The 14,026-nt window shown below is 42.5% G+C and overlaps 1 protein-coding gene across 2 annotated transcripts in view; it reads right to left on the bottom strand.

Moving 5' to 3' along the window:
- Positions 1–13,752, bottom strand: part of sft2d2a (SFT2 domain containing 2a) — a 42,737-nt gene extending 28,985 nt beyond the window's left edge. For both annotated transcript variants that reach the window (XM_072585452.1, XM_072585453.1), the window contains exon 1: positions 13,602–13,752. In XM_072585452.1, coding sequence (XP_072441553.1) covers positions 13,602–13,667 — 66 coding nt within the window. In that variant the 5' untranslated portion in view covers positions 13,668–13,752. The remainder of the gene's footprint in view (positions 1–13,601) is intronic.
- Positions 13,753–14,026: the final 274 nt, after the last annotated feature.

Raw genomic sequence — 14,026 nt, 5'->3', positions numbered from 1 at the left:
GCAGGATTTCAACTTGAGCTTTCCAGATTTTCTGGAACATGCAAGCCATCTTATTGCACAATGCAATCCAGAGTGTGCAGGGATTGGCATAATGGTAATATCACTGAGCTCAATCTAGAGGTCCAGGCTAATGGACTGGGGACATTGGTTCAAAACTCACTACAACATGTTGGAATTTGAATTCAACTAATAAACCTGGAACTAAAAGCTAGGGTGATAATAATTAATGATGATAATAAACCATTACACATTCTCAAAAAAAATACTTGGTTCACTAATGGCCTTTAGGGTAGAAAATGTGCCATCTTTATTTCCAGCCCTACAGATTACATTCAACAATCAATGTCCAACTTTACTTTTTGATAGGTATGACTTCAACTGGCAGAGAATTTTGTTCTCGATTCCTATTGGCAGAATTTGAACCTGGAACATCAGCTGAGAGTTCCTAGATTGATCGTCTAGCGATAGGTTAGAGTCCCACCATAGGTGGTAAAATATGAATTCAATAAAAAGCTGGCCGAATAGTAACCGTTAGCCATTGTCGATTGCCATAAAAACCTCTCTGGTTCACTAACCTGCCATCTCTACCTGACCTGGCCTATGTGTGATTCCAGGCCTACAACAATGTAGTAGGCTGTTAACTGCCCTCTGGACAATTAAAGATGGATAAGAACTAATGGTCTAGTTTGCGACGCCCATATCCAATGAATCAATAAAATAAATTCAGCTGCTTTCGTGACAATCGCTTCACGTCGTGGTTTGCGATACCAATCTGATGCTCGTCTCACTGCAGGTGGGTCTCTCAATTCTAGTCTTTTATCTTCTCCATCCACCTCTCACTCTACAGTCTTTACATCTTGCAGTGTAACCTTGAAGTAACACTGTTCTCCTTTTTACCAAATTCCCACTTAGAACAACATTCCAAATATATTCAACTGACCACTGTCTCACTTGGTCAAAGGCTCCTTCATATTCACATTGACAATGCTCCTTACTGATTATGCTGTATGGCACCACTGTGCTAAAAGGGATAGAGATGGAACAGATGTAGAAACTCAAACTTCTGCATTGCTGAAATGCTGTGTGTCATCAGTAGCAACAGAACTGCAATCAATCACAATCCGTAATGTCATGACGTGGCACATCTGCCAACTTAACGTCACTAAGCATGGGGATCATCCTTGTTCAACAAAGAGTGCAAAATGACACACGAGAAGCAACATCTGGTGTACTTAAAAATAAGTTGTCAACCCGGTGAAGCAACAGAACAGATTACTTGCATGTCGAGCAAATAAGTAGCACACAATTGATAGAGCTAAGTAATGTCACAATGAATTAATTAAATCAGAGTACCACAATCCTGCCATAACTCAACTGCGAATGATGGTGGACAATTAAATAAGTGACAAACATCTTCAACCTGAAGTGCAGAGTGAATAATCCTAAGATTCCGAGCAATTCTGATTCTTTAACCAATTCTGATTCACCCTACATAAATACCAAGAAACTGCTGAAGCACGTAAAACTTACCTCGAACACGGGAGTCCTCCATTTCTGTTTTTCAGCAGCAGGTCGAAGGGTGGGAGCTTGGACCAGGGGCCTGTCAGAAGTGGTGAGTCACTGATTTGAGCTTTTACATTTGACATCACAGAGCAGAGGTTTCTAGGAAAGGAGGGACTTCCCATTTCCCTCCAGCTATATAAGTGAGTGCTTTCTAAACCAGAGACCCTACCTTTGTAGGGCCTCCCACCCAATCATCTCCTCTAACCTTAAACACCAAGGACACATCAGGTAAGCTTCTCTTCTTTTTCACTTTCTGATAAAGGGACTAGCAGGGATGGCGGTGCAAGGAGAGGAATGTTCCTCCTGCATGATGCTTGAGGTGTGGGATGCCATTAGTGTTCCATCCAAGTACCTCTGCAACTCTCGCTCCTCCAAGACCGTATTAGGGAACTTGAGTGAGAGCTGGATGAATTTCGGATCATTCCGGAGGCAGAGGCTATGATAGATAAGAGTTACAGAGAAATAGTTGCTCCTAGACACGAAGAAAGCTGGGTAACTGTTTGAAGGGGAAAAAAAAAGTAGGTGGAGGGATCCCCTGTGGTTGTTCCGCTGAAAAACAAGTATAGCGTTTTGGATACTGTTGGGGGCGGACTTACCAGGGGTATGCAGTGGGGTGCAGGTCTCTGGCACAGAGTCTGTCCCTGTTGCACAGAAGGGAAGGAGGAGAGTGTTAGTCATTGGGGACTCAATAGTTGGAGGGGCACATAGAAGGTTTGTTGGGAACGAATGAGACTCATGGTTGGTATGTTGCCTCCCAGGTGCTAGGGTCCGTGATATCTCAGATTGTGTCTTTGGGTCCTGAAGGGAGAGGGTGACCAGCCCCAAGTCATGGTCCACATAGTACCAATGACATAGGTAAAAAGAGGGATAGGGATGTCAGGCAGGATTTCAGGGAGCTAAAACAAACAGTTATATCTCTGGTTTGTTACCCATACCATGTGATAGTGAGACAAGGAATAGTCAGGGATGGTGCAGGAGGGAGTGTTTCAGGTATTGGATAATTGGGATTCATTCTGGGGAAGGTGGAACCTCTACAAACAAGAGTCTTCATTTGAACCAGAGGGGTATTAATATCCTGGGTGGGAAATTTGCTGGTGCTATTCGGGTGGGTTTAAACTAGCTCAGCAGGGGATGGGAACCTGAGGTGTAGTGCACAGGAGAATGAGAGTAGGGAGGGCATGGACAGGATTTCAGGGTCACAGGTATGTGCTGGTTTGAAGTGTGTCTACTTCAATGCCAGAAGTATCCAAAATAAGACAGGTGATCTTGCAGCATGGATAGTTACCTGGGACTTCGATGTTATGGCCATTTCGGAGACATGGATAGAGCAGGGTGAGGAATGGATGTTGCAGGTTCCAGGGTCTAGATCTTTCATTAAGAACAGGCAAAGCGGTAAAAAGAGGGTGAAGTGTGTCCTTGTTAGTCAAGGACAGTATAACGGTGGCTGAAAGAACTTTTGACGAGGACCCATCTACTGAGATAGTATGGGTTGAGGTTAGAAACAGGAGGAGAGGTCACACTGCTCTGAGTTCTTTATAGGCCTCCACACAATTCCCGGGAGGTGGAGGAGAGGATTGGCAAAAATTATTCTGGGTAGGAGTGAAAGGAACAGGGTGGTCATTATTGGAAACTTTAACTTCCCTAATATTGACTAGAAATGCTATAACTCTAGTAGGTTGGATGGGTCAGTTTTTGTCCAATGTGTGCAGGAGGGTTTCCTGACACAGTATGTTGAAGGGTCGACAAGAGGGGAGGCCATACTGGATCTGGTGCTTGGTTATGAACCAGGCCAGGTGTTTGATTTAGTGGTAGGTGAGCACTTTGGAGAGTGTGACCATAATTGGGTTACGTTTAGTTTAGCGATAGAAAGGGATAGGTACATACCAAAGGGCAAGAGTTATAGATGGGGAAAGGGCAATTATAATGCGATTAGGCAAGACTTAGGATGCATAGAATGGTGTTGCAAAATGCAGGGGATGGGGACAATTGAAATGTGGAGCTGGTTTAAGGGATGTTGCGTATCCTTGATAGGTATGTCCCTGTCAGCCAGGGAAGAAGTGATAAGGTAAGGGAACCATGGTTTATGACCGAAATTGCATCTTTTGTTAAGCAGAAGGAGGCGGCTTAGTGTTGATGAGGCAAGATGGTTCAGATGAGGAGATGGAAAGTTACAGATTAGCTAGGAAGGATTTAAAGAGAGTTAAGAGCAGAGAGAGGGCATGAGCAGTTTTTAGAAGGTAGAATAAAGGAGAACCCTAAAGCTTTCTATAGGTATGTGAGGAATAAAAGGATGACTAGGGTAGGAATAGGGCCAGTCAAGACAGAAGTGGGAAGTTGTGTGTGGAGCCTGTGGAGATCGGAGAGATGCTAAACGAATATTTCTTTTCAGTTTTCACTCAGGAAAAGGAGAATATTGTAGAGGAGAAGAATGAGATACGAGATATTAGACTAGAAAGGATCGAGGTTAGTAAGGAAGAGGTGTAATCAATTCGAGAAGGAGTGAAAGTAGACAAATCCCCTGGGCCAGATGGGATTTATCTGAGGATTCTCTGGGAAGCTAGGGAGGAGATGGCTGAGCCTTTGGCCTTGATCTTTGAGTCGTCATTGTCAACAGGTTTAGTACCAGAGGACTGCAGGAATACAAATGTGCCCTTGTTCAAGAAGGGCAGTAAAGATGACCCAGGTAATTATAGACCAGTGAGCCTTACATCTGTTGTAGGAAAAGCTTTGGAAAGGAATTGAGACATAGGATTTAGAATCATCTAGTAAGCAACAATTTGATTTCAGATAGTCAACACAGTTTCGTCAAGGGCAGGTCATGTCTCACAAACCTCATTGAGTTTTTTGAGAAGGTGACCAAGCATGTGAATGAGGGTAGGGCAGTTGATGTGGTGTACATGGACTTCAGTAAAGCCCTTGATAAGGTCCCATATGGTAGGCTGTTGGAGAAAATGCAGAGGCTTGGGTTAAAAGTTTGTGCGAAGATTTGTAGCTAGGGTGCTCGTTGTTGTGGTTCTGTGATCTTTCCTCCGGCATTTGTAGTGGTTTGAATCTGCACAAAACACTACATAGGACAAACAGGAAGACAGCTAACGATCTGCATCCATGAACACCAACTAGCCACGAAACGACAAGACCAGCTATCCTTAGTAGTCACACACACAGATGACAAGCAACATGAGTTTGACTGGGACAACACTACTATTACAGGACAAGCCAGAGAACAGCCAGGGAATTCCTAGAGGCATGGCACTCGTCCACTGATTCAATCAACAAGCACATCGACCTGGACCCAATATACCGGCCACTGCAGCCGACAGTTGGAACTGACAACCGGAAGCGGCAGATTCAAATCACTATAAATGCCGGAGGAAACATCACAAAAGCGCTTCACAGGAGGCTCCCAAGCACTGAGGATGTCACCGAGACAGGGACAAAACGTCTGCAACACAAATTCCCAGCTCGGCGAACAGAACCACAACGCAGAGGCTTGGAATTGAGGGTGATTTAGCAGTTTGGATTAGAAACTGCCTTTCTGAAAGACAGCTAGTGGTAGTTGATGGAAAATATTCAGCCTGGAGTCCGGTTACCAGTGATGTGCCACAAGGATCTGTTTTGGGACCGCTGCTGTTTGTCATTTTTATAAATGACTTAGATGCAGGCATAGGTGGATGAGTTAGTAAGTTTGCAGATGACACTAAAGTCGGTGGAGTAGTGGACAGTTTGGAAAAATGTTGCAGGTTGTAGGGGGGGGGCTTGAATAAATGGAGTTCAATGCAGCTAAATGTGAGGTGATGCACTTTGGGAAGAATAAAGGAAGGCAGAATACTGGATCAATGGAAAGATTCTTGGTAGAGTGGATGTGCAGAGGGATCTTGCAGTCCATGTACATAGATCCCTGAAAGTTGCTACCCAGGTTGATAGTGCTAAAGACATACAGTGTATTAGATTTTATTGGTAGAGGGATGGAGTTCCAGAGCCATAATGTCATGCTGCAACTGTACAAAACCTTAGTGTGGCCACAATTGGAATATTATGTATAGTTCTGGTCGCTCCATTACAGGAAGGATGTGGAAGCATTGGAAAAGGTGCAGAGAGACTTACCAGGATGTTGCCTGGTCTGGAGGGAAGGTCTTATGAGGAAAGGCTGAGAGACTTGGGTCTGTTCTCATTGGAAAGAAGGCGGCTAAGAGGGGATTTAATACAGGCATACAAGATGATCAGAGGATTAGACAGGGTAGACAGTGAAGATATTTTTCCTAGGATGATGACGTCAGCTTGTATGAGGGGTCATAACTACAAATTGAGGGGTGATAGATTTAAGGCAGATGTCAGGGGCAGGTTCTTTACTCAGAGTGCTCAGGGCGTGGAATGTTCTGCCTGCCAATGTAGTTAACTCAGCCACAATAGGGAGATTTAAACAATCCTTGGATAAGCACATGGATGATGATGGGATAGAGTTGGGGGATGAGGTTAGATTACCTCACAGATCAGCACTACATTGAGGGCCGAAGGGCCTGTTGTGCGCTGTATTGTTCTATGTTCTACTGCAAAGGCTAAAGTTCCTGACAGCATTCCAGCAACAGCATTAAATTCTTGCTCTTTCGAATTACCTACAACTCTAGCCAAATACTGCTACAGCATTGGCAGCTAGCCAACAATGTGCAAAACTGCCCATATATATCATATTCAGAAACAGGCAAGATACTTCCAACCTTCCTAATTACCACACTCTGTATACTCTTGATCAAGCATAAGGTACTGCATGTGGTCACTGAGTGGTGTCAAGTTGCATGTTCAGCAAGAACCTGTTCACCGAAGCCCAGTTTGGGATCCAAAGTCATGCACATTGAGTTCCTGATTTAACTACACCATTAGCAAAACTGGACAAAAAGAGTTCAGCTTCAGAGATGAGATGACAGTGACTTAAAGAGGCCTAGCAAACCAAACCAAAATCAACAGGAATCAAGAAAACTCTGCCAGTTGAAGTCATACCTATCAAAAAGAAAAGTTGGCTGTTGATTGCCGAATGCAACCATCTCAGTTCCTCTATCTTGCCACTCAGCTTCTCTGGCTGGTGTGCTAATCCCAGTCATCTTTAGCTATTTCATCAATGACAGTGAAATACTGAAGCAATCCATGTCCACATGCAGCTTTAGGCTAGGACTGAAAGCCATTTCCTGGCACTAACTGCCAAAAGAAATGAACCATCATCCCTTGGCGAGTGAAGGCATTACAAATACTGGATCCACAACTATCACCATCACAAAAGTTACCATCGTCCAGAAATTGAAATAGACTGGACTGATAAATATTACTACTAATATCGTATGTGACAGGCTAGGAATCCTGCATTGAGTAATTCACCTCCTGGCCACCACGTACAATGTATGAGTCAGGAGTTTGATGGAATACTCTCTCTTGCCTGGACAAGTGTAGCTCCAACAACATTCAAGAAGTTTAACACCAGTCAGGACAAAGCAGCCCACTTGAATGGCACCACACCTTCAAACTTTCACTCGGTCCACCACTTTACAAGATGCACTGCAGAATTTCAGAAATGTTCCTTTGACATAAGCTTCCAAACCCTGACCAATACCACCTGGAAGGACAAGGTGTACAAGAAACACTACCAACTACAAGTACCCCTCCAAGTCACTGATCATCCAATTTGGAAACATATCATTTGGTATACTTTCCTTTATTGGTCAGAGTATTGAGTACTCCTCGGATGCTGCCTGAACTGCTGTGCTTTTCCAGCACCACGAATCCAGAATCTGGTTTCCAACATCTGCAGTCATTGTTTTTATCTTATTGAGTACAGGAGTTGGGAGGTCATGTTGTGGCTGTGCAGGACATTGGTTAGGTCACTGTTGGAATATTGCATGCAATTCTGGTCCCCTTCCTATCGGAAAGATGTTGTGAAACTTGAAAGGGTTCAGAAAAGATTGACAAGGATGTTGCCAGGGTTGGAGGATTTGAGCTATGGGGAGAGACTGGACAGGCTGGGGCTGTTTTTCCTAAAGGGTTGGAGGCTGAGGGTGACCTTATAGAGGTTTACAAAATTATGGGGGGCATGCATAGGACAAAGTCTTTTCCCTGGGATCGGGGAGTCCAGAACTAGAGGGCATAGGTTTAAGGTGAGAGGGGAAATATATAAATGAGCAACTTTTTCCACGCAGAGGGTGGTACATGTATGGAATGAGCTGCCAGAGGATGTGGAGGAGGCTGGTACAATTGCAACATTTAAGAGGCATTTGGATGGGTATATGAATAGGCGGAGTTTGGAGGGATATGGGCCGGGTGCTGACAGGTGGGACTAGATTGGGTTGGGATATCTGGTCGGTGTGGACAGGTTGGACCAAAGGGTCTGTTTCCATTGCTGTATATCGCTATGACTCTATATCACTGTTTCTTCAGTGTTGCTGGGTCAAAGTCCTTCCCTAATAAAATAATGGGTCAATACCAAATGAACTATGTGGGTTTAAGAAGGCAGCTCACCAATACTTTCTCAACAGCAACTAAAAGGTGGCAAGAAATGCTTGCCCAGTCAGCATCACCCACATCCCATGAATGAATTTAAAAACTCCTCTTTCACACATTATAAATGTTGGTTTTCCCCTTATTGGTATTCTTGAGAATTGACCTGATCACTGCAAGTTGAAATGCTTTGACAGATTGTTGCAATGGAGTTATTTTTGAAAAAAACTGCTGTGTAGTATAAAAAGCAAAGTAAGTTCTCAAATGGTCCATGAACAATTACTCAATAGGAAGGCTGAAATACTCTCAATGCTTTGCATTTCATAGCTGCAAAGGTTTCCTTATATAAGCAAAATACAAAGTGATTGAGAAAGCAATACTGTCCTACACAAAATACTTGAAGATTATAAACTGCTTTATATTGATAACAGCCAGAGCAACCATATCCTGCCAGTGAATTTAAAAAAGATTAATGGAGAGAGATGGCTCTAGTCCATTATGGACCATGGCTAATTACTCACTGCATCATCGAACAATATTCTTTAACTAAATATTCTTTTTATAAAGCTGTGACTGTAAGAACAGATGGCTACTTCCTACTGATAAGTCAACACATGTAAAAATCCATCTGGCATAAATACACAATTCCTACCTGTGCTCAGATGCAAATTTACACAAATAAGAATCTGTTTTGTAATAATTTGAATATGTTGAGGTGAACTTTGATGGAAATTTATCCAGACACTTTAGAAGCAATTCTGAAAATCAGAAAGGAAGTGTATTCATCGTAAAAATTAACACTCTACATTTTACATGTTCCAACGAAAGAATACAGAACTAGCTTAGCTTTCATTTGGGAGCAACATCTAGATGGCTTCAAAACATCAGCAGCTTGAGATTCCCTTGGGTATGCTAACACAAATGTTACATAATTAAAGCTTTCCAAGTGGTAGGCATACCTGGAATTAACTATAGCTCATGCAGTCAAAATTACTAAAGAAAATAACGCAAAGACAAACGGATTTCTCTTTGGAAGAATTATACAGATTATTAAATACATAGACAATTTTGGACGTTAAATAGACAGAAACTCAGCAGTTCTGTCAGCATCTGTTGAGAAAGAAACAGAGTAATGTTACAAGTCTGGTATCACTTCAGAATTGAGAGACTGCTGAGTTTCTCTAGCACTATTTGTTTCAGATTTCTAGCATCCACAATACTTTGCCACTACAAAGTGCAGAAAGCTGTTGTAGGAGGAGATTTGGATGCCCTTGTGCATGAATCATAAAAGGTCAGAATGTAGGCACAACAAATAATTTGGCAGGAAAATGGGATGGTAACCTTTATTGTGAGGGGGACAAACTATAAAGTAGGGAGTGTTGCTACAATGGTAGTGGTCATTGGTGAGACAATATCTGGAGTACTGTGTACATATTTATCCGTTACTTAAGGATGGATATATTTGCATCAAAAGCTCATAAGAGAAGGGGTATTCATCTGATTCCTGAGATGAAAAATTCATGAAAAAAGTTGAACAAATTGGCTCTATACATTCCTGAAGAAGGGCTGATGCCCAAAATGTCGATTCTCTTGTTCCTTGGATGCTGCCTGACCTGCTGCGCTTTTCCAGCAACACATTATCAGCTCTATACATTTAAAGTGATTTACTGAAATAAACAGGATTTGATGGAGCTTGACAGGGAAGATGCCTCAGTACCTTGAGGCAAAAGGATACTTCCCCTTGTTGTGGGATCTAGAATTGAGGGCAGTTTAAAAATAAGGGGTCTCCCATTTAAGATGGATTTCAGAAGGAATTGATTGTTATCCTTTGGAATTCTTCCCCACGTTGAGCGGTACAGGCTGGATAATTGAAGACCGGCCTAGACAGGTTTTTAATCTACAGGTGTTATCAATGTCACACAGGAAAGTATAGGTAAGGGCGCAATCACATCAGAAATCATCTTATTAGATGGCAAAACAGTCTCAAAAGGCCGAATGATTACTCCTCCTTACAGTTCTTATTGCCTTGTAATCCTGTTTAGGAGGCAGATTGGAGAAGTGTATTAATTCGAATTTCAGAAGACCGATATCAAAATAATTCCCTCAAGTGCCTTGCCACTTGGGCAGAGTACTGTATATCCCAAGCTATGCATTTGGTCCATAAATAAGGCTAAGTTTCAACAAAAGCATTCAAGGCTTTTTGACGTTACTTTTGCCAAAGGTGGCCTACCAGCTGCAAATTCTTAAATAAAACAGAACTAAAATAAATTGAAGTGGAGAAAGCTTGTGCAGCATTTTTGACATGCCAGAGACCAAAACCCTTCACAGAAATGAAACATTCATAGATAGATGCTAGAAGAGAGCAGGAATGCAAAAGAGAAATAGGAAGAAGCTACACCAACATCAAGGTTCTGATGAAGGGAATGCAAATATTAGCTCAGAAAATAAAGGTAGATAACGCTAGAAATACTCACCAGACCTGGCAGCATCTGTGGAGAAAGAAACAGAATTAACATTCCAGGTCAAAGGCCTTTCGAATTAGAAGTGGTTAGTTTTAAGCAATTGCAGAAGCAGAGGAAGAATGGATTGGGTGAGGATTTCATGGAGAACAAAAGGCAAGATGTGTAAAAGGGTGAAAGAGAAGAAAGAATAAATGATAAAAAGGGAGATGGCAATTGGATGAATAAAGCAAAGATGGGAAGGCCTGATTGGAAACTGCTGAATCACCAAAAGTTGCCATTCAAAGAAAAGGGGGCTGAAAAGCTGGGTCTTTTGTGTGGGTGCAGAAGTATGCATGGTTTAGTGGAGCGTATTAAGTTGAAAGGGAGGAAAAAGAAGTCTTTGGTGGTGCCATCACGCTGGAGGTAGCTGAAATTTCAAGATAATTAAATGGAATAGGAAACTGGTGAGCTTGAATGCGACTACTGATTTTGGAAGGAAATACAAAGGGTGAGAATAAAAACATGGTTTAAAAAAAAAAGTGGACATGGTTAAGGGTCCTGTCAAAACTCAGGGAAACTACAAATAGGTAAAAAGGTTTGACTGAACAATTCTGATAGGATATGAAGCAGAACAAAAACAGGGTCGGGTGAATCCAAATACACACACCTTCAGATTGGGATGTGTAAGAAATACAACCTAATTTCTTCAGGCATTAACTCCTCATGCTAAAAAACCCCTACATAAAGTTTCCATCTTCATGCCCATAACATTCAACACAGATAAGTCCCTATAGTACTACATCATTCAGATGAGAGACAGTGAATTATAAACAAAAGAGCAATACAAAAGTTTTTTTTTGATTGTAACATATTACTACAAAGTAGCAGTGCACAAATTTATAGTACAACTCTGCCCTGTTGATACATCAATGTAAATTGCTCACGTTGTCAGCCCAAATTGATATGCTGTTACTTGTACTTAACACTAAGTATAGAAATGATACATCTAGAACTGCAAGTTATTAAATTTCACAATTGTCACATTTCACATAATATCACAAGCTCTGCTTATGATTGTGTAAAACTTCTAAAAAGCTAAGTATAACCTGTAGAGTGCATGAAGTGTAGTGAAGTTCACACAGAAACACAAACTTAAAAGGATGAATAACAGAAATTGATTCCAGCTGTTCTATAATTCTTTTATTTTCAAATTGGCTCTATTTAAACTGCAAATGGTTCTGGAAATCAGATACAATATTGGAATAACCATGAGTGGAGAGGAATTACATATGTGCAGATACAAAAAAGCTCTGCTTTTGACTTCTGCAGTCAGACCAAGGAACTTGTTAACATGAAGCCATTTTCCAGCACTTAATCTTGAATTCACAGTAGACAGACTCAATCTGTTTATTGAAATGCCCATGAACTGAAACTTGCACCCTTACATATATCACCATATGGGATTCCATTGACTGTGTTGAAAGATAGTAAATATCAATAAGCCAGGCTTGTGCATTCAGACTCAACACGCATGATACTATAAAGTAGATATAAGATACAATAGAAAGCAAGACTGAGAACTCCAAAGATTTTTTTTTGGGGGGGGATGGTAGCTTATACACACAGGTACTGCTTGATTAGAAAGGTAAATTTTAAGCAAGAGAATATATACAAGGAGGGTCATGCAGAGTGCTGGTGAGGCCCTATCTGGAATATTTGTTGTCTTTATTTTAAGATGGGATGTTAATATGTTAGAAGTCATTCAGAGAAGGCTCATTTAAATGTGAATGATATCTGGGATTGGAGGTGGGGGTGTTATATTTTAAAAAAAGAAAGGTCAGACCCCTGGTCCTATATCAATTGGAGCTTTGAACTTCATAGACAGATGACCCTGAGGAGACTTAAAAGGGTGGATGGTGTAAGGGTAATTCCCCTTGTGGGACAGATTAGATTAAAGATAATCTAAGATAATTAAAGAGGTAATTTAAGAATAAGCACTTTCCTATTTAAGATGGAGTTGAGGAATTCTTTATCTCTCAAAGGATAATAAGTCATTGGAACTCTTTCTCCTAGATAATGGTGGAGGTGAGTCACTGAATATATTTAAGGCAGCACAAAATAGATCCTTGACTCAAAAGGGAGTCAAAGGTTATCAGATGTAGTCGGGAATGTGCATTTGGGGCCACGATCAGAATGGGCATAGCCTCGTTGAAAAGCAGAACAGGGTCAGGGAATTGACTACTCATGCTGCTAATCAGTGTAGCATATCCCTGAGCACACTTGTTAAGCTAGTTGGACAAAATACCACTTTAAAAAAAATCACTACCCTGAATCAATACTATGAGCAAGATAGACTACTTTCTCCTTCAGTCACCCCAAATTGAAACATTCAAATATGCTTTTTGTGTAGCCAGACTTCAGGACTTTCCTTCCAGCCTCCATAAATTTTAGCTCATATAGAACTCTGCTACCCTTTCACCCATCGTCACAACACTGATGGATACTGATCCAGAAACGTCTGCAACGCAAAATCCTCATCCTTGTACGTACTATATATACACTCACCACAGCACCCTACCCTGGATTTCCCAACATGTTCTCATTCACTCTCAAATTCTGACCACTTGTACATTTCCAAATTCCATCACTTTAGACCTTCAGCCCTGGCGCAGACTCATTAACCCTCTGCATTTTTAAGACGCTGTTTAAAAGCACCTCTTTGATCGAGCTTTCGGGCGCTTACTCTAAAGTCTCTATGCAGCTCAGTGCCAAGGTTGGCTGGCAATGCTAAGGCGAAACAGCTTGGGATGTTCGAACAACAGATTGTTCGACGATCGCAATTCACTTATTATCCTGATTACAACCCCAGGCTGTTCCTTGACCGAGCCTGATGTTTCACAGTAACACTGAAGGGGCTGAGAGGGAGGTTCCTCATGGTAATCAGAGGGAGAGCCTGCACTGTGTGTGTGTATCACAGCCAGACCTGGCCTCCACACAGATGTCCTCCTCCTGTAACCAGCCTCTGCCCCACTTGGTCCCAGCTACAATCCTGAGTCCTGGCCCCCGGCCTCATGTAACTCCAGGTCAGTATTCCTAATGAAACCAGGGGAAGCTGACCTCACTCAGGGCACCTCCGTCCTCCGCCGAGTCGTTCCCGTTCAGCACTTTCTTCAGTTTATCCATGTCCCCGACTCCGGGTCCGCGGCCGCTCGGTAAACACTGCCCGACTACCTCCGGGAAACACCGCGCAGGCGCTGAACCCGCACGGGCATGCGCACACGCATTGATACCGGGACCACGCCCCCACACGTCAGATGGCTCCGCCCCCTCACCTGTCCCAGAGTATGCACTACCAACTCCCAGAGTCTGCCCTGCACCCTCACCTGTCCCACAGTATGCATTACCACAATCAGCTGTCCCAGAGTCTGCCCAGCCCCCTCACCTGTCCCAGAACCTGCACTACCACCATCACCTGTCCCAGAGTCTGCCCTGCCCCCTCACCTGTCCCAGAACCTGCACTACCACCATCACCTGTCCCAGAG

The sequence above is a fragment of the Chiloscyllium punctatum genome, chromosome 15 (assembly GCF_047496795.1).
Source record: "Chiloscyllium punctatum isolate Juve2018m chromosome 15, sChiPun1.3, whole genome shotgun sequence".
NCBI classification, from domain to species: Eukaryota; Metazoa; Chordata; class Chondrichthyes; order Orectolobiformes; family Hemiscylliidae; genus Chiloscyllium; species Chiloscyllium punctatum.
The sequence above is the reverse complement of the archived record's forward strand: the minus strand, read 5'-3'. Positions and strand labels throughout refer to the sequence as shown.